We start from the raw sequence: 19,280 nt of genomic DNA, 5'->3' as shown, positions 1-19,280 counted from the left end.
AAAGAGATTTTGGGCTCCTAATAGGGTTGCAATATTTAGCAAATAAAAATACAGGACTTCTAGTTAAATTTGAATTTCAGATGAAAAACGAATAACACTTTAGTATAAGTATGACCCATCAATATTTGGAGCATTAAACATTTTGCTCTGGGAGGAGAGAGCTGGCCCAAGACGAGGGTCGGAGGAGAGTGGGGGCCCGACGCCCGCAGCCCGGCGCCGAACCTGCGGCTGACCTCCAACCCGCCCGCTCTGCCTAGAGCGCCCGGTGCCGGTGGCGACGCTCTAGCCGGCGCCTCGCTGAGGCGGAAGTCGTGAGCTCACTTCCGCCAGGTGGAGCCGTTGCTGGGCGGGGCGGTGACGTCGCCCAGGAAGGGGCGGGCCCGCTGGGAGCCAGTCGGTCCCGCGCCCAGCCGCGCCGGCCGGGAGGGGGCCGGATCGCGGACCATGGCGGCGACGGCGGGCCCGGAGGGAAGGCGCGCGGCCCTGGAGGCGGCGGTGGCGGCACCTGAGCGGGGCGGCGGGAGCTGCGTGCTGTGCTGCGGGGACCTGGAGGCCACGGCGCTGGGCCGCTGCGACCACCCGGTGTGCTACCGCTGCTCCACCAAGATGCGGGTGCTGTGCGAGCAGCGTTACTGCGCCGTGTGCCGCGAGGAGCTGCGCCAGGTGAGCTGCCCCGGCAGGGCCGCGTGTCGGGGCAACTGGGCGGGAGCAGGGGCGTGGCCGGGCGGGGCGGCTGGGCACCCGGCGGCCGGAAGGGGACTTTGCCTTCCTGGTGTCCGGCTGCAGGCCTAGTGGCGCCGGCTTCCAAAAGAGGGGCCTGGCGGGGCCACCCGGGGCGGGGTCCCCATCGTGGGGCCGACTGTGGGGCGTGTGGGGGCGGGAGGCAGGAGGTGGCCGAGCTGATTTGAAGAGGCAGCGGTCCTTGTGGGGACAGAGTCTGGGGGCTTTCCTCCTGAGCCCCGGGAATTCCTGCCGGGCCGCAGGAAGGGCATGATCAGACCAGGAGCTCCTAGACCTGCTCGTCTTTGGGAGACTATTCATCAGGGGTCTCCATTCCGGTGGAGGCAACAGGGAAAGTGGGCACCTTCCTGTCTGTCCTGGAAGCAGAGGGTCAATCTGGGCTTTTCCAGCCTAGCTGTGTTTCTGGGCCTTTCTGGGTGACGCTGAGCAAACTCCTGAGAATGGCATTTCCATCTATTAAGTGATGGTTGTACTAACCATCACCACCAGAGGGGAAGGCAGAACTACTGAGGTCTCCTCAGGGTGCTTAGTGGGTGGGGATAAAAGTGTTACGAAGTTTTCTTCCTCCTTGCCCGTTCCACCTGGTGGCGGGTTGGGGGGGGGGGGCGGCTCAGCTCCAGAATGGAGGAGAGGGAGTTTCTGATTGTCCAGACTTAGAAGCCCTAGTGAGGTCAGAGGGCACCACGGAGCTTTCTCCCACCTTCCCCGCAATGCCAGCTGCTGGCTGGGAGCACCTAGCTGGAGCTCCCTTGGTTTGCTGTGCTTTGAGATATGTTTGCTTCCAAAGTTGTGAAGTTTCCCTGGTTTGTTCATGGAAAGCTTGGGCTGGTGACATCTGCCGGGGAATCTGACTCTCTTTTTCCTAGAAGTGATGCAGAAACGACATCCTTTCTTCACTTTCTTTTTTTAAAGTAGACTTTTATGTTAAAGGAGCCAAGAAAATGCTGTAATCCCATGAGCACTCTGTGGGCACCCACTCTGTGCCCTCTCCGAAAAAGACACTTGGAGATGCTGTCAGTCTATAATGGGGTGGACAGAGATGCACCCGGACCTGGGAGGGATCTGGGGTGCAGAAGCAGTTGGGGAAACCTTGGGTCTGTGACTTAGTCAGAAGGCGCCTCCCAACTTCACCAGAGCCTGCCTTACCTTCCAGTCTTGCATAACATGATGTAACTCTTGAATGGCCAGGTTTCCCAGCACACCTGTAGTTTCCTTCCAGGCAGGCAGGCAGGCAGGCAGGCAGGCACGCGCAGCGGAGGCCCCGGCCCTGGGCACTGCAGGTCTCACTGAGGAAGTAAGCAGACACCTATATATGGGTGCTGTAGCTAGCATCTGGCCTCTCTCATACCTTGTGGGTCCCACATCCTCCAAGGGCTCTATGGCAAGGGTGTGTGGACATGAGCTTTCAGCTGGCTCCAGCTGGGGTGTGGTTTGGCATCAGGTGCCCTGGCCGAGCCTGGCCTTCCTCTCAGGCCTGCTCCTAGTTGCTAGGCAGCAGGAGGGTGTTCTGGGAAGTTTAGGAAGATGATGCTCCTCTCTATTCATCCTGTTTCCCTCTCACTCTTGAACTCTGAACGCTCCCGTATCCCTTCTGTTCCCTTGCTGAGTCCTGCACTGTCCTCTGAATACGTCCTGTGTCCCATGCCTGCTCGGAAATCCCACAGCAGCCCCTAACCTCTGAACCCTGCCTCTCCTCTGTCTCTTTTATGGGACAAGGTCTTCGTAAAACATTGGGAGAAAAGTGTGCCAAAATGCTTTTTGGGACAGGCCAGCTCCGTTTGCTGGTTAATTCCTACATCTTGAACTGGTGCCTCCCTGTGCCGGCCTGGGTGAGGAGCCAGATCAGTTAGATTGCCCGGCACTTGCTCAGGGTGGAGGCCGAGGCAGGCTCCCAGCTGATGGGCAGCAGCAGCACTGGCCTTCGGGGCACGCTGGCTGAGACTGTTGTCAAGTCCTGGGTTCCTGTCTTCCCTGGTCGTATCTTTCCCACAGGCCACTTGCTTCTAAAAGACAATTGTTGTCTTACTTTCCACCTTGCTCTGATCCCCGGTGATGTCGAAGAGGCTTGATGGGGCTGCTGTACAAAGTGGGATGTGTCTGAGCTAGGAGGGGCCACCTGGTACAGCCCCACTGCCCCGTTTCATAGGTAGGAATTGGGAGGGGAAGCTGAAGGCAGGTCAGGAGGCAGGACCTGCTGACTCAGGTTATGTACTTCTGTTGTCCCTGCCCCCTCTCCACCAACCTGGTCCTGGCCTGCCTCCTCTGAGAGGACCTGCTTGTCCACATCTGGCTCTTTGAGTCCCTGTACTCTCCCCATCCAGCCGCTCTCACACTGGTCATTGCTGACACCCATCCCCGTCCTCTCACGCACTCATTCTCTGTGAGTGCTTGCTGCACGCTGGGAGTGGGGAGCAGCAAGGCCCCAGGCAGAAACCCCTGTGGTGGGGGAGTCCGAGGGGACTTTCGCCCCCATCTGCCTCTCCTCAGGACCTGATCATCTTGGGGTCCACCCAGAGGCACCCTTGCCCCGTTAGTCATTTACTACCTGGCCCACCCAGGGGCTGCCCAGGACGGTCCCTCCTCAAGTATCTAGGCCTGGCCTGTACCTCTGTCCTTGGACCCATGATCCCCTCCCATCAGGGTGATCACCAGGGCGGGTGGGTCTTGGGCCACACTGGTTGGATCCCTAGTGGGTTCCTGCCCATCCCTGGCCAGGCCACCACACCCTCTTCCTCCTCCATCCATGCAGTTTTGTGTCTCGCCTCCCCCTCTGCCGAGGGCAGGGACACTGGCCATTCCAGGCTGCACTGCCATCCCATTGTCTGGTGCAGGCCTGGGGGGCCCAGTCCTGGTCCCAGCCTGTCTGTAAGGGGCAGTTAGCATTTCCCCATCCCACCCCCCAGCTCCAAACCTGCTCACTCTCATTCTCAAACGAACACTTTCCTTTCCCAAGCCTCTTCTGTGGTTCCAATCTCTTCCTGAGCCAACCCAGTGTCCCCCTTCTGGCGTGGCTCAGGTGTGCCCAGCCTGGGCTGCCCTACCAGACTGCTCGGGAGGAACACCCCACCCAAGCTGACTGTCACTCAGTCCACGGCAAGGGTGCTCACAGCCCAAGGAGAGACACCACCTGTGGTGGATCAGAGCAGACCTCTGAAAGGAGGGTGCCAGGGTGATGGGGTGGGTGGGGGGTGGGGGCTGGGGGGCGGGGCCCCTCCCGGCACAGGTTTCTCTGGGAGGGAAGTTGTTCCTCTGCTGAGTCTGTCGAGCTTGGATGCTTGTTGGCAGTTTTGGGGCTCCCCTCGAGGCTGGGGATATGGGCATCGAGTCCCAGTGGTTAGTTCCTCGTGCTCTGTGCTCCTCCAGCAGCATCCTGAGTGGTTCATGGCCCTGCGCCTGCAGGCGCCTATCCCCAGGCAGGAACTGGGGTCTGTGCTGGAAAGGCACCCTTGGGAGTGGTTGGAAGGCAGGGCTGGATGTGGGCTTGCGCTAGAAGGGCAGATCCCATGAGAAAGGCCATTGGAAGGCTCGGGGACCTTCCCCATGTCCCTTCGGGACCTGCGGAGAAAACCGGGGCAGAGGGTGTGGAGGGTGACCCTTTGGAGGCAGGAGGGTGACCCTTTGGAGGCAGAGCCAAGACCTCCCTGTGAAGATGGGTCACAGGGTGCAGCTGGGATGAGGTGCGCTCAGCGTGTGGCGGGGGCAGGGGTGGGCAGCCACGTTCATCCTGCCCATCTTTGCCAGACATGGTGACAAGGGGAAGAAAGACCTGTTGGGGCGCTGCCCATCCCCCCCACCCTGCTCTGACCCTCCAGAATGGCTGTGGCTGGACCATGATGCTTCCCTTGGGCTCCTGTGGGGGCGGGTGGGGGGCAGGCTTGGTTGTTAGCCTGCTCTCCACACCCCCAAGCATGTCCTCACAAGTAGAGGCTGAGCTCCCCATCTCCTTCCCCAGAGCCCCCAGGGAACCAGTTTTAACCACCCTGCTGTTGGGGATGGTGTAACCACCCACTCTCCCCAGCCAGTCCTATGCTTTCCCAAGTTCATGGCCACCCTGGTCCCAGACATCCTCCCTGACTGGGCCTAAACCTAACAGGGGTGATCTTGATGTGGCCTTTGCCAAGGAAAGGCTGTCCCCCCAGGTGTGCTGGTAAGGACTCTGAGCTGAGGCAAGTGGCCAGCTCCAGGCTGGGGGACAGTGGTGGATCGGAAAGGGGCACGGAGAGGAGGAGATGGGCCAGTGTGGTCTTGATGCAAGGCGGAGGGGGCAGAGAGAAAGGGGCTCCCTGCCCTGGAGGGAGCAGTGCCCTTGTTGACTCAGAGGGTAGGCCTGAGCCTGTGTGGGGGCCCTGGGGGCCAGGCTGGGGGCATTGGGACAGGGGTCTGGTCATCGTCCAGTGCCAGGGTCTGTGGAGAGGCAGAGCAGGCTGCCGGGCCAGGCCCAGCAGGCTTTACCTGAGAGAGCTGGAGACCCCTGAGAAGTGGCCAGGCTGCAGAGGTGTCCACATCCAGCACACTAGCTCCTCTGTTTGGCACCCCCAGACAGCCCAGTTAACAGGCAGGAAGCTGGCCAAGAACGGGCGGGGGCCATGTCCGAGTCCTGTGGGGGAACCCTTCTCCCCCTTTGCCATCATGGAAGCATCATGGGTGCATGGAGGGTAGCCAGGCCTTGACACATGCAATCTGGCCTGGTAGCATTCACTGTTTCCTTAGCTGCTCCTTGGACTGTGTCTCTCCTTTCTCCTGGTGAAAGTCATCCTGTGCCCAATACCCATGTGATTAAGCCCCGGTTTGCCTGGCTGTCTAATCCCTGTCTCTGCCCCTGGGGCGGCCTCTGTCTCTCTGGCAGGTGCCAGTTTGTCTGTGGATGAGTGTGGAGCCGGCTGCCCCCTGGTGGCGAGGCCAGCCGCTGCGTCTCTGTCCTGGCAACCCTAGGTGGGCGGGCTGTGGGTGGGGAGAGGGGCCCGGGCTGGCCCAGGCTGGCAGAGGGTGCTTCCTGCTGGGACCTGCCTCAAGCCTCCCAGGAGGGGCCCTGAGTGCCTCCCTTTCTCCTCAGCCTGACGCGTCCATGGTCCGGCTCACCAGTCTCTTTTGCTTTCGGTTTCAGGTGGTCTTTGGGAAGAAGCTTCCTACCTTTGCCACAATCCCTATCCATCAGCTTCAGCATGAGAAGAAGTATGACATCTACTTTGCTGATGGAAAAGTGTTTGCCTTGTACAGGTGAGAGGGGAATTCTCAGCCTGGGTTGCTGAGGGTCTGTGGGATGCTTTGTGGCGGGGACGGACGCATCTTCGTCACCTCCTCTGCTCCTCACATCCCTCAGCGGCAAGGGGGCACTGGTGTGATGCAGATGTCAGGGCCAGGTGGCTGGTTTCTATCATTGGTTTTCTCTACTGTAACGGGGGATGCTCACAGTCCCCCTTCTGGGGTGGTGGTAAAGAGGGGGCAGTGGGCGACAAGGGGTGAATTCAGGGAAGGCACACAGCCCTGCTTTCTGGGGCTCTTTGAGGTGGTCGGGAGCTCCTGCAAATCAAGCTCTTAGCCTATGGCGGAAAAACCTCATAAAGGGGTACAGTTGTCTTGGGGGTGGTCCTCATCTTCCAGGTGAGGGGGCAGGCCCCTGTGTGAGCTCAGTCATCATGTCCATCTGATGCAGGGGTCAGTCTCCTGGATCGTGGACCCAGCCCCACCCTGTGGCCTTGTTCAGCTCAGGCCCTGGGCCCAGCACCACCTGGCTCAGTGGTCAGAGTGCTGAAATGCACGGGGGCGCAGTAGCGTCCATCCTCCTGGCTCCTGCTTCCAGTGCGTCTGTAGGGGCGTTGGGTGAGGGGCCGCGGGGAGGTTCTAGTGCCCCTCTGGACAGTGATGCTGAGTGCCCTCGGGGGGGACTGGTGGCTCTCGATGTCTCCCTAGGCAGCTGCTGCAGCACGAGTGCCCACGGTGTCCTGAGCTGCCGCCTTTCGGCCTCTTTGGGGACCTGGAGCAGCATATGCGGAAGCAACATGAGCTATTCTGCTGCAAGCTGTGCCTCAAACACCTCAAGGTGAACCCTACCCCACGGCACCTGCCTGGGGATCGGGCATTCAGGGAGCACCTGGTGGAGGTGGGTAGAGGCCAGGCCCAGTAGAGGCTGGCACAGGGTGCTCGGCCAGACAGCTGTGAGCGGCTTTTTGCTGCCTCTGGCCCTGGACAGGCCAGATCCCCAGGGTTCCCCAGCATCCCCAGCTCTCCTGCCTCACAGAGCCTGCCAGGCTGCTGGTGTCTGGGGCTCTGGGGCAGAACTGATGCCACAGGGTCCCCTGCATTGTCGGGCCGTGAGAAGGGGCGGGAGGCCTGGGAGCCCCCACCCCATTCCCAGCCCCCCATTCCCTGCAGATCTTCACATACGAGCGCAAGTGGTACTCGCGCAAGGACCTGGCTCGGCACCGCATGCAGGGGGACCCCGACGACACGTCGCACCGTGGGCACCCGCTCTGCAAGTTCTGTGACGAGCGCTACCTGGATAACGACGAGCTGCTCAAGCATCTGCGTCGCGACCACTACTTCTGCCACTTCTGCGACTCAGATGGGGCCCAGGACTACTACAGGTGGGAGTGGGCACACGGCAACCTTGGGACGCCCAAGCGGGCTGGGCGAGGGCCCCTGCTGACACCCGGTTCCCGGCAGCGACTACGCATATCTGCGTGAGCACTTCCGAGAAAAGCACTTTCTGTGCGAGGAGGGTCGCTGCAGCACCGAGCAGTTCACCCACGCATTCCGCACGGAGATCGACCTCAAGGCCCACAGGACGGCCTGCCACAGCCGGAGCCGCGCCGAGGCCCGCCAGAACCGCCAGATCGACCTGCAGTTCAGCTACACGCCGCGGCACTCGCGCCGGAACGAGGGTGAGCGGGGCCCCCAAGGCAGGGCTCACATCGCAGAGCCCTGCTCTGGAGGCCTCAGACCCAGGTCCTGATCCGACCCCTCACGTGTGAGTGGGGACAAGGGACAAGCCTGTTGAGCCTGTGTCCCCCCGGCCCATTGAGGAGCCCCAAGCACCTGAGCACGTTGGGACAGGGAGCTCTTCACTGGCTCCTGAAGGGTCTCAGATCTGCTGTTCTGGGGTCCCCGGGACTCTTCCCCAGGTCAGGAGGATTACTGAGTGCCCACTGTGTGTAGGTCCCTCCTGGGACTGTGGGGCCAGCAGGCCCAGGCCCCTCTCCCAGCCTACTTCTTGCTCTGACCTGGTGCCTAGGCTAGAGGCCCAGGACCACTGTGAACCCTGAGAGGTGTCTGTGCCCATCCCCCAGGTTCAGGCGCTATGGTGGGTGGGGAGGCCTCTGCTGTCTAAGCCGGAGCACCGGCCTTGGTCTGGCCTGGGCCTGTGACGGGCTGTGTGCTGGCTGCAGGGGTCGTTGGTGGCGAGGACTACGAGGAGTTGGACAGGTACAACCGCCAGGGCCGCACGGGCCGGGCCAGCGGTCGCGGAGCCCAGCAGAGCCGCCGAGGAAGCTGGAGGTACAAGAGGTGGGAGGATTTGCGTGCCGCCAGGACTTAGTTCCCCTGGCACCACCCCTGCGGCAGTGGCAGCAGCCAACAGCTGGGCTGGGGATAGGCACCGCTGTCAGGGGACTTTGGCTTTCTGGCCTCTGGTGTCCTGGGCATGGCAACAAGGTCTACTCGGTGTCCTCAGTGAGGTTTCCTTCACTTTCCCCTAGTTTTAGCCAGAGACACCAGGACCCTGCAGATTGGGGTGGTGAGGGGGGTCCTGGGTCACTGGGGGTTCAGTGCAGTTGTGCCGTGAAGCCCCAGCATGGCAGGCACGCACTCAGGCTGGGCTGCCCCCGATGGCCGGGCTGGATCGAGGCATCTGTGGACCCCAAATGCTACTCCAGAGAAAAGGGCCGGGTGTTGCCCAGGGAGCCGAAGCTTGAGGCTGGCAGGCGGATGGTCCAGCTCCCTCCACAGCGCCCTCTCCTGGTCAGGGAGGCTGGGCTGGCACCCCTTCCGCTGGCTCCTGGTGGGCAGCCTCCTGGTGTCCAGGCTTCCCAGGGCAAGGCCCCTCCCCAGCCCCTCGTCCTGCACGTCACTGTAGTCCTGGGCCTTGCCCAGCCTGAAGTCATCCCCATCCCAGGGAAGAAGAGGACCGAGAAGTGGCAGCTGCGATCCGGGCCTCGGTGGCCGCGCAGCAGCAGCAGCAGCAGCAGCAGGACACACGCAGGAATGAGGACCAGGAGGAGGGCAGCAGGCCCAGGAAGGAGGAGGCAGGTGCGCGGGGTCCTGAGGAGCCCCGGGGCCCCCGGCGCCCGCCCCGGACTCAAGGTGAAGGCCCAGGTGAGCGGGCTTCCCTGTAGGCAACTCTACTCTGGCGCAGGAGGTGGGAGGTGGGCTCCTGACCAGCGTGGTGGTGCCCGGACTGGCAGGGCCTCCACCCACAAGGCCAGTGAGAACCCGTGTGCTCTCCAGTCACCCGACAGGGTCTGATCCTGCCCTTCAGCGTTGGTCAGCCCTGACCTAGGGTTCTTTTGTGTCTTGTAGGCTCCAAGGAAGCCTCAATAAATGGTCCTGTGAGCCAAGAGGCCTTGCCAGCAACTGGCTTGGCTGCAGCAGCCACATTCCCAAGGTACATGTGTGCACGAACCGGGGCTCCTATGTAAGGTGGGTGGAGGGTGGGTGCCGGGCAGGCCAGGGCCTGGCAGGCCACTGACCCCTCTCCCCTTCTCGGCACAGTGCTCTCCCGCCCCCCACTTCAAAGCTCAAGGACGAAGACTTCCCCAGTCTCTGTGCCTCCACTTCTTCCCCCTGCTCCGCAGCAGCTGCCCTGGGCCCCATGGGGCTGGCGCTGGCCTACTCTGTCCCCGCCAGGGGCAGGAGCACCTTCCAGGAGGAGGACTTTCCTGCCCTGGTGTCCTCTGCCTCCAAGCCCAGCACTGCCCCCACCAGCCTCATCTCTGCCTGGAACAGCAGTGGCAGCAAGAAGGTGGCGCATCCCGCCCCAGGGGCCCAGTCTGCCAGCGGGGGAAGCCAGCCCTCCAGGAAGGCTGGGAAGGGGGGTAAGGGTGGTAAAAAGAGCGGACTGCCCCGCACGGAGGAGGAGGAGGAGGAGGATGGCCGCTCCGGCCTCACCACCCAGGAGCTGCGGAGTGTGCCCACGACAGTCGCTGTCTCTTCCCTGCTGGCCGTGGCCTCCACCCAGACCTTCACCAAGGTCGGCAAGAAGAAGAAGGTGGGCTCTGAGAAGTCGGGTGCCTCATCTCCCCCGCCACTGCCCCCTGACAAAGATGGGCCCCCCGGGGCTGAGCAGGCCCCCGCGGCCCCCACTGGCAGAGCTGAGGGGTCAGCTGCTGTCATCGTCAACGGACACACAGAGGGGCTCGTCCCAGCTCGGAGCGCCCCCAAGGAACCCCCTGGGCTCCCGAGGCCCCTGGGGCCCCTCCCCTGCCCCACGCCCCAGGAAGACTTCCCAGCGCTCTGCGGCCCCTGCCCGCCCAGGATGCCCCCGCCCCCAGGTATGTGTGCCTGGCTCAGGCCTGCTTTTGGGCATTGGGAAGGGGCCAGGTTTTTGAGTCAGGCTGGAGCCCCTGGGCCCAAGAGGAGCATAGCTGGAGGTTGTGCAGGTGCAGGTGGGGAGAGATGAGCCTGTGCAGTGGTTTCCAGCTGCCTTGGAAACCTGGCGGCCAAGTCTGGATGCAGGCTCCATGTCTGTGAGCGGCGTGACTTTGGTCTGCCACATAACTTCTCTGCATCCTTTTCCTCCCAGTAAATCAGGGCACTCCTAGCCCCCTCTTGAGATGAAGGCAAATGAGTTAACTTAGGCCAGCATTCGCCACTAGGGAGCACAGCATGCATGCCGGCTTTTGGCATCATCAGGCCCTGGGCCTGCTTTGCGGGGGAGGTGTGGTTGTGGACAAAGCCTGATCCTGACCCTGGTGAGCTGGGCAGCTTATGGGAAGTGGGGGACCAAGGCTTGTCTGCCTGGCCAGCGAGGGTCACGTCCTGAGATCTTCCTGTGTGCCCCCCCATTCTCCACAGGCTTCAACACCGTGGTGCTCCTGAAGGGCGCTCCGCCTCCACCTCCACCGGGTCTGGTGCCCCCCGTCAGCAAGCCACCCCCCGGCTTCTCTGGCCTTCTGCCTAGCCCCCACCCGGCCTGTGTCCCCAGCACTACGACCACCACGAAAGCGTAAGTGTGGGTGGGCCACCTGGCCTCATGCCCCTGTGGGGAGAGTGCCCTCACCTTGGGCCACTCCAAAGGCTGAAGCCTCCACCTCCTCCCCATGTCCCGATTCCAAACCCAGGCCAACACCCGTGCCACAGGCCTACCTGGTCCCCGAGAACTTCCGGGAAAGGAACCTGCAGCTCATCCAGTCCATCAAGGACTTCCTGCAGAGCGACGAGGCCTGCTTCAGCAAGTTCAAGAGCCACTCGGGACAGTTCAGACAGGTCAGGCAGGCGGGGGTGTGGGGGCCAGCCCGGCCACCTGGGGCCCAGGCCTGGGCCGGGTGTGACTGGGTCTGGCTCTGGGTGGCAGGGCGTGATCTCCGCAGCCCAGTATTACAAGAGCTGCCGGGACCTGCTGGGGGAGAACTTCCAGAAGATCTTCAACGAGCTGTTGGTGCTCCTGCCCGACACAGCCAAGCAACAGGAGCTGCTGTCTGCACACACAGACTTTCGAGGCCGTGAGAGGCCTCCCAGCACCAAGGCCAAGAAGAACAAGAAGAGTGCATGGCAGGCCAGCACCCAGCAGGCGGGCCTGGACTGCTGCGTGTGCCCCATCTGCCAGCAGGTGCTCGCGCACGGTGATGTCAACAGCCACCAGGCGCTGCACGCCGCCCGGGACGACGACTTCCCCTCCTTGCAGGCCATCGCCAGGATCCTCACGTAGCTCCGGACGTAGCTCCTGCCAGCGCAGGCAGGAGCCGCCACACCCATGAGCCTCCTTTCTCCCTCTTCCTCCCTCTGGGCTGCCAGGCAGCCAGGTAAGGCCCTGGTGAGGCCACCCGCTCAGGCCCCTCAGCTGGCCAGCCTGCCAGGGATCACCAGGAAGGCCCGCCCCACCCTGTCAGCACACCGTCATGCAGGAGTCCATCTGGTTTTCTCCTGGGAACTGGAGAAAGACCCCTGCCTCAGCAGCAGGCTAGTCTGGGTTTACATTCTCGTGCTTTTGGAAGGTGCCAGGGAGGGAAGGGCTGGGATGCCAGGACCTGTGTGTGCTGTCAGAGCCGGTGGCCACAGTGGCCCGATCTGGGACCGCCTGAGCCTGAGGGCTGCGGCACTGTGGTCCCTGAGCTGTGGGGCCACGGGTGCTGGAGTCAGATGTTGAGTGTGTTGTGTAAACAGTTGGCTGTTTCGTTATTCAAGAACGTTCAGGATTAAAAGCAGACACGAAATTGTGCTACTTGAAGTTGAATCTTTTTATGAGACTAGCTGAAACTGGGATCTCAAATTGCCTCTGACCTTTTATAAGACAGTTTATCTTCAAATAAATTTATTTTGCAATAATGCACATAGCTGAGCTTCTCTGCCTTCCGGGGTCACCCCACTCAGAGTTGTCAGACACTACAGCTCAGGTGGTCACCAGTGAGTGCTGGGGTGGGGAAGACCTGTGGGGAGAGCTGGGCAGCTGGGCTTGCTCACAGGAAGAAGCAGCCAACCCTAGGCTCCAGTCCTGGAGGTCGAGCACTGCCCAAGCCTTCCAGGAGTAGAGACAGCCATGCTTGACCTACACTGTGTACCCAGTAAAACTATTCTTCCAGAACCTGGGAGTTACACAGACTCGAGGTTTCAATCCATAGACCAGTGAAGGAGCTACTAAAGATCAACAAGAACAATTTAGAAACAGTGCAGGGCATATCTGAAATACTGAAAGAAAATAATTTGTACTTAATTATTTGGATCCAGTATTTTGAAAAGGAACCAGACACCCAGTGAACTCTCCCCTTTCTGCCACAAACACATATAAATAGTAGGAAAAAAGGTCTAAACACATAGCTACATCCAAATAAGGCAACATCCTTAGATGAAAAGAAACGGAGATGTCTTTCTAAAAGAAGGAGAAGGGGGTACCCCAGGTGATGGGACGTGGCCTGCAGTGGGGCCAGGCCAGAGCCACATGGCTACATGGGCACTGCCTATCTGAAGCCGAGGGCCTGCCTGCCTGTGGCTGAGACTGGAGCAAGTTCCTGGGTGATGGCCATGCTCGGAGCCCACTAAGAGACAGAGCCTTCACCCTCTTCACTCTCCATGGGACTGCCTAGAGGCCACCTGCATTCCCCACCACACCGGAGAAGCCCCTCATAGCTGATGCCCTCTTTGCAGACCTGAGCACAAACAACACCCTCAAAGAGTAACCTGGAAGATGAGCTATCTCATTAACAATATTGAAAATACCGATTCTTAAGCAAGAACCATAACAATACCAGGCAACACTTAGCAGTGTTTGCTGTGTGACAAGCACTGCTCTGAGCTTTTTACAAACACACACACACACACACACACACACAGAGGTTTACGTTAACCCTTCCCGCACCTTTGATGACAAGAACTACTAACTATTTTCCTTTTCCGGAAGGGGAGCCTGAGGCATAGACAAGCTGAGAGACTTGCCCAGAAAGACCAAGCCTGAACACGGCCAAGCCAGCATTCCAGCTCCAGCTCTTACCTGCTTTATTCAACCAGAATGTTGTTAACCAATAAGAAGTCAGAAATGAAAAAGTAACTGAGATAAGAATCCCAATAGATGAATTCAAAAGTAAACAAGACCAAGCTGGGGAAATCTCCAAAGGGGAGTTGGCCAGGCAATGTGGCTCTGGATGCTGCATGGTACACATGGTGGGGTCCCAGGAGCAGAAGGCGGTAAGAAGCGGACATTTGGAGAAATCACGACTGCTTTCCCCAGCATTCTCCAGAACATGGGCATCAGCCTGGTCTCCACCTCCCTGCCCCTTTCTGGATTCTTGGCCCTGGTGCCCCTCAGGTCCCAACCTCTGGCACTGGAGGGGCAGGAGTAGAAAGGATTCCAAGAGTGTCTGGGCCACAGTAAACTCATATACAGTCTTTATTGTAAAGAAGTTGCAGTTGGAACATGGGACACTGAAAATACACAATCACGGATTGTTCTTTCAGAAGAGGGAGGGAGAGACCCATATATACAAAAATTGTAAACATGTTCACTTAAATATCCACAAATAGTTTGTCTATGCTACAACGTACAGGGTTGTCACTCAACTGCAACTCCAGAGGGAGGCGTCTGTCTGTAAAAATGTAATGTGGCAACCGCATTTGGTATTGACTTAATGTGAAAAGCCAGCTTTGAGCAATGCATGAGTACTCAGCTATGCAAAGGGACCCCCAACCTTGGGCTGGGCCTTAAAATGGGGTGCAGCATGGGGAGCGGAGGGACTAGTCCAGGGAGCCGAGGTAAAGGGGTTTGCGGGGAATGGCTGTCTCCAGGGCACGGTGGGAAGGTGAAGCCTCTAGGCCTCTCTCCTCATGAGGGGCGTGTCCTGCTGGGCACCCAGGTGTCTGGAGCCTCCCTTGGGCAAGGTCTCACTGAAGGGCTGGGAGAGGGCTGATGCCCAGGTCTACAGCCATGTTGTGCTTTCCTGGCCAGAGCTGCCCACACCCCAGCAAGGGCCTGGGCCAAGGCAGGTAAGGGCTGGAGCTGGGGCCACAGAAAATAGGGGCTGCTTGTGGGGAACTATGAGGTGAAACCTGAAGACTTGACCACAATCACAACATCGACAGGGCTGGGCTACTCTAGTGAGCCTGTGAGAGGAAATGGAGGGAGGCTCCAGACAGAGCACGTGGCCCTACAGGGTGAACCACTGGGACAGAGCAAGGACCACCACTACCCACAGGGACAGGGGATGGGGAACAGTGGCCACGGGGTGAGGGTGGTGTCCCTTCCCCCAGTCACCCCCAGTCCAGGGCAGCCCCTGCACCTGGCTATGGAGGGCAGCTGGACACCTGACCCCAGAGTGTACAGGTGAGCCCTGCCTGGCTGGCTCATGAGGGGAATGGCCCGCTGCCTAGGCTGGTCCACTGGAGGCTGAAGGACACGTGCCCAGGGCTGTGCTGTTCTCTCCTCAGGACCTCTGGCCCTGGGCTGGGGACTAAAGGGACCGGAGGAACTTGGGGGGCACAGCCCAGTCACCCTGGAGGCTACCCTCTCTTGGCCCCAGATGGCCCACAGCATCCACACGTTGCTGTTGGGCCAGGAGGACCTGAGGGAGGTCCCAGGAAGCCTTGGATCCTGCATTGGTGGGGCAGCCTTTGTGCCTCGGTCTGGGCCTGCTGGCCACTAGTAGGCAGGAACTTGGTACCCTTTGGGGCTGGTGTCCAGAGTCTCGGTGAAGGGCGGGCTCTGGTAGGTCTCGGTGCTCTCTACACCGCTGCCCACTGGGTAGCCTGGGTAGGTCTGGCCCGCCCCAGCACCCAGCTGTTCGGTGGCAAAGAGCGACATGTCGGTGCCCAGACGGAACCGCTGCAGGGCCTTCACGGTAAGCGCCGCCTGAGGGGGAGTCCGGGGTCAGCCAGGGCCGACCCTGCCCCGACCCTTACCTGGCCCCAGTCCCTGCCGGCCACAGGCCGCCGGCCGCACTCACCCAGCTGAGGATGGAGAAGAAGCTGAAGGCGATGGCGGCCCGCGCCGCGTCTCCCGCCTGCGTCGTGCCCGGCCCGGGCGCCGTGCGCTGCCACTGGTTGGTGAGGAAACAAAAGCCCACGAACCACAGGAAGGACCAGAGACCTGAGGGCAGGTGGGCGGGCGGGTCAAGGGATGCTGCACCAAGGCGCCCGGCCCAACCCTGCCGGCAAGGAGAATCTGCAGACCGAGGACCCGACCCGTCCCGCCCAGTCCCGCCCAGTCCCGCCCCGCCCGGACCTGTCCCCGCCCCAATCGGCTGAGAATCTACGCGCTCCCTCTGGCCCCGCCCCGAAGCCCGCCCTCCCGACTCCGCCCACCCGAGAAGCCCCGCGCGCTCCCCCAGGTCCCGCCCCTCACGGCCCCGCCCACCTGAGAAGCCCAGGTCGAGCAGCACCGCACGGCGACGGTCGCGGACGCTGCTGATCTGCTGGAAGTGCACGTCGAGCAGCAGGAACGCGGCGCAGGCGAGGAAGGCCCCAAGGCCGAGCGCGACGCCGAAGCGGCAGGCACCCGCGTTGCCGTTGAAGACGCAGCGCAGCTCCGGGTCGCTGTCGGCGTTCACGTAGCCCTCGTTGACTATGGGCCCGAAGACGGCGATGGAGAACACCTGTGGGCAGCGGGAGCGCTCAGGGCCCTACGGTGGCCCCTTCCTGGTTGAGGCCCGAGGTCTCCTAGCCCACTGTGAGTGCCCATGCCCTCGGGAGTGTCCCTGCGTTCCCCTGCAGCACAGGATCTATCTCTGGTGGGGGGTCTTTGGGGACCCCCTCCCTTAATATCTACCTCAAGTTTAGTAAGTATGGACAAAACATACCATTTAGTGAGCATCAACTGTGCCCAGGCACTGTGCTTAAAATGGCTACACGTGTTTGCTCATGGAATCCTCCCAAACCACCACAAGAGTGCCACTGCTCTTATCCTCTTTGTAGATGGGGAAATCGGGGCTCCAACAAGTGAAGTGTCTTGTGGAGGGTTGCATGGTTGATAAGAGCCAGGGCTGACATTCAAGCTGGGTCCTCTGTACCTTGTGGAGCCCGTAGTGTCCCCCATGGCCCACTCCAGAGTGTGGGAACAGGAGCTTTCACCTGGACCAGTGATCCCCAGGCTTGAGTCAGCAGGGCTAGGTGAAGTAGATGTGGAGTCAGGCGAGAAGGGCGGGAGCATGGGGGGGGCGGGCAGCAGAAGGACAGCTGCACAGAGCTGTCAGCCAGGACCTGAGTGGAACCCACCCTTAGCATTTGGGAGCTGTGCGGGCTCGTTTCCTAGCATGCCAAATGTAGCAGGCACAACTCATGGGGTGCTGGGAACAGGAATAATGCCCACCCAGCGTCCTGCACTTTGTGGGCACTCCAGGGATGATGGCCCCACATGACTGTGGCTAATTAACACCATCCATACGTGCTTGGGCTTAAAAGGCGACACCGCTGACCTCTGGGGTTCAGTCAAACCTCAGTGCCCTGTGCCCACGAGGGCTGGAAGGCAAAGGAGTGGACCACAGTCCTTTTAAACCAGAAGCTGCTCTTTGAGCTCTGGGCAGCCCTATATTTCTAAAAAAAATACCTCAGATTTCAGCTTCATTTCTCTCCTTTCCAGCCCCAGCTCCTAGAGACTTAGTCAAGAGTGAAACCAAGGTGCAAGATATGGACACGTACCCACAGATTGGTGCACAAGTCAGGTCAGAGCTGGGACCAGAACGTAGGGTCCCTACTTCCTGGTCTGGCCAGAGTCACACCACCCAAGGGCCCCTGCCCCACCCTGGGCACCGCCCTCCTGGAACACAGGTGAGTACGTGCCACCACCAGCCACCACCAGGTGGACAAAACCCAGAACTCAGCATTCCACCTTCCATCTCTCCTGCCTGGAGGATGGGAAGGAGGAGCAGGCCACTGGGCCTAAGGTTGCTCCAGTAGGCTAGGCTGCCTCTAAATCTGCCCCTCCCACACCACCTCCCAGGAAGCCTGCCCAGTGTAGAGCCCCTTCCAGCTGCCCCAGTCAGAGGAATCCCAGAGCACACCCCCCAACTCACAGTTGCAACTGGGGGGCCTGGGAATGGCCAGCTCCCTTCGAAGGAGCCGGGAGGATGTGCGTGCAGAAGTAGGGGGGAGGCTCTGCCTGATTCTCTTGGCTCCGATAGCCCTTACTCGTGCTGAGGCTGAGCGCTCAAGCCCCTCCGCGAATCCTGCCCCCACCCCTGTGCCCGCTTCCAGGGTGTAAGCACAGGAAAAACCGAGCGAGGGCTGAGGAAGGGGATTGAGTTAGACCTAAGGAAGAATTGGGAGGTGGGTGCGGCGGGCGGTGACCTCTCAAGGTACCCGGCTGTCGCCGCCGGCCCCTCCCCCGCCCGCAGGTGGGCGCGCCCTGCCGGTGACGTCACCCCAACCTGAGGCCGGCGGGGGAGGGGCCGGCAAGGATGAGGATGGGGGCGAGGGGCAGGTGATAGGGATGAGGGAGGCGAGGCGAAGTGGGACGGGGTATCGGGGCGGGGCTTGGGCCGGGGCCACTCACCCAGGACGCGATCCGCAGCAGGGTCTGGGGCCGCCGCGCGAAGCTCACAGGGTCCAGGGCGGCCCCTGCGCGTCCCGCGCCGAACGAGGCTCCCTCCATGGCCAGCCCGGGTGGGCCGCGTGCCCCCGGCGCCCTCTGTCCTTCTGTCCGTCGGGCCGGCCCCGCCCGAGGCCGCCCGGGGCTGCTGCCGATGCTGCCGCTGCCGTCGCCGCCTTCCAGGAGTGCGCGCCGGCCGCGGCGGGGGCGCGCGGGGCGGGACCGAGCCTACACCCCTCCCTCTGGTCCACGCGCGCAGGGCTGGAGCCCTCACCTCTCTCCACCTTGCCCACCTTCCACCCCACCCCACCCACTCTCACCGCAGGACCAGGGTCCGAGACGGAGACCATCCACCAGGTCCCCATCAGGAGGCGGGGTCAAGGGGCTGAGTCCCCCACGTCCACTCACAAGTAGTCAGGAGTCAGCAGGGCAGGTGGACACTGGGCTCAGCCTTTGCCGTAGCCACGTGGGTGGACAGACCGACATGACCCCACTCCTCTGTACAGGGCCCTTTCCTGAGTGCCTAAGGAGGTAACAGGTCCAAGGGCTCCAGCGTCTCCCCCAGCCCTCAGGGAAAGGGAACCCAGCTTCCTGCCTCTGGTCCCCATAGACCAGAGGGAGGTTACTGGGGCCTTTCCCATAACTTCCCACTGCACCCTAGCTTCTCCTTCAGATTCTATCCTCCCTAACAGGGAGGGAGAATGGCCTCTGCCCTCAGGGACACTTGTCCAGGCGGGCAGAGCCCAGAGGCCCACATGGGTGGGAGTTGGGGCATCTCTGCTCTTTTCCTGTGGCTGGATGTTGTCATTCCGAGGGTGCTCACTGAGCCCTGCACACTCCTGGGTCTCCCCAACTGACTTTCAGCTGACATATTTAGTTTTGGGCCGAGGAGTGGGGAGAAGCATCAGAGATGGGGAGTTTGGAAGAGCGGGTACCTAGCTTCCCAGCACCCCCGCTGGGTCTTTTCCACAGATGGCCCAGCCCCAGGTTAGACAAGGTCCCTTCCTGCATGTTCCTTCCAGGCCAACCTGGCAGGGACCCAGATGACTCCTGTTTCTGTCTAGGACATTGAGGAAAGTCTGCATTTGTTGAGCATTTACAGTGCCAGGTGTTTCACCACGACCTGTGGAGGCAGGAACTGTTTTACTGCCATTCTTCAGATGGTAAATAGGCAGGTGGGAATTCCCTGGTGGTCCAGTGGTTACGACTCACGCTTTCACTGCAGAGGGCCCGGGTTTGATCCGTGGTCGGGTAACTAGGATCCTGCAAGCTGCACAGTTGGCCAAATTTAAAAAAAAAACAAAAAAAAACAGGGCTTCCCCGGTGGTGCAATGGTTAAGAATCCGCCTGCCAATGCAGGGGTCACGGGTTCGAGCCC

General features: G+C 61.0%; 2 protein-coding genes across 5 annotated transcripts; one reads left to right on the top strand and one right to left on the bottom strand.

Moving 5' to 3' along the window:
• The first annotated feature begins 356 nt into the window (after positions 1-356).
• Positions 357-12,223, top strand: ZNF598 (zinc finger protein 598, E3 ubiquitin ligase). 4 transcript variants are annotated; one of them, XM_059897411.1, is made up of 12 exons: positions 357-663; positions 5,846-5,958; positions 6,652-6,781; positions 7,114-7,325; positions 7,405-7,622; positions 8,127-8,244; positions 8,852-9,051; positions 9,256-9,340; positions 9,448-10,226; positions 10,750-10,900; positions 11,016-11,160; positions 11,249-12,223. In XM_059897411.1, the coding sequence occupies exons 1-12, from the start codon at positions 445-447 to the stop codon at positions 11,600-11,602; spliced, it is 2,724 nt and encodes a 907-aa protein (XP_059753394.1). In that variant the 5' UTR covers positions 357-444; the 3' UTR covers positions 11,603-12,223. The 4 variants fall into 4 exon arrangements, with proteins under 4 accessions (XP_059753394.1, XP_059753392.1, XP_059753391.1 ...); XM_059897409.1 differs by having other exon boundaries at positions 6,652-6,841; positions 8,127-8,235; XM_059897408.1 differs by having other exon boundaries at positions 6,652-6,841.
• A 1,528-nt stretch (positions 12,224-13,751) lies between these two features.
• Positions 13,752-18,071, bottom strand: SYNGR3 (synaptogyrin 3). The gene is made up of 4 exons (XM_059897851.1): positions 17,867-18,071; positions 15,734-15,971; positions 15,324-15,466; positions 13,752-15,229 (listed from the first exon to the last, which is right to left on the bottom strand). Exons 1-4 carry the CDS (start codon positions 17,963-17,965, stop codon positions 15,020-15,022), a joined length of 690 nt encoding a protein of 229 aa, XP_059753834.1. The 5' UTR covers positions 17,966-18,071; the 3' UTR covers positions 13,752-15,019.
• Positions 18,072-19,280: the final 1,209 nt, after the last annotated feature.

The sequence above is a fragment of the Balaenoptera ricei genome, chromosome 15 (assembly GCF_028023285.1).
Source record: "Balaenoptera ricei isolate mBalRic1 chromosome 15, mBalRic1.hap2, whole genome shotgun sequence".
Taxonomy (NCBI): Eukaryota; Metazoa; Chordata; class Mammalia; order Artiodactyla; family Balaenopteridae; genus Balaenoptera; species Balaenoptera ricei.
This window is presented reverse-complemented; position numbering and strand designations above follow the sequence as displayed.

Excerpts from the sequence above, each read along its gene's own strand:
- ZNF598 (XM_059897408.1), top strand. The coding sequence starts at position 445 with ATGGCGGCGACGGCGGGCCCGGAGGGAAGGCGCGCGGCCCTGGAGGCG. Across the intron at positions 8,245-8,851 it reads GGAAGCTGGAGGTACAAGAG|GGAAGAAGAGGACCGAGAAG; the intron begins GTGGGAGGATTT and ends TCCCCATCCCAG. Across the intron at positions 11,161-11,248 it reads ACTCGGGACAGTTCAGACAG|GGCGTGATCTCCGCAGCCCA; the intron begins GTCAGGCAGGCG and ends TCTGGGTGGCAG.
- SYNGR3 (XM_059897851.1), bottom strand. The coding sequence starts at position 17,965 with ATGGAGGGAGCCTCGTTCGGCGCGGGACGCGCAGGGGCCGCCCTGGAC. Across the intron at positions 15,972-17,866 it reads TGCTGCGGATCGCGTCCTGG|GTGTTCTCCATCGCCGTCTT; the intron begins GTGAGTGGCCCC and ends CGCTGCCCACAG. Across the intron at positions 15,467-15,733 it reads GCTCGACCTGGGCTTCTCAG|GTCTCTGGTCCTTCCTGTGG; the intron begins GTGGGCGGGGCC and ends ACCTGCCCTCAG.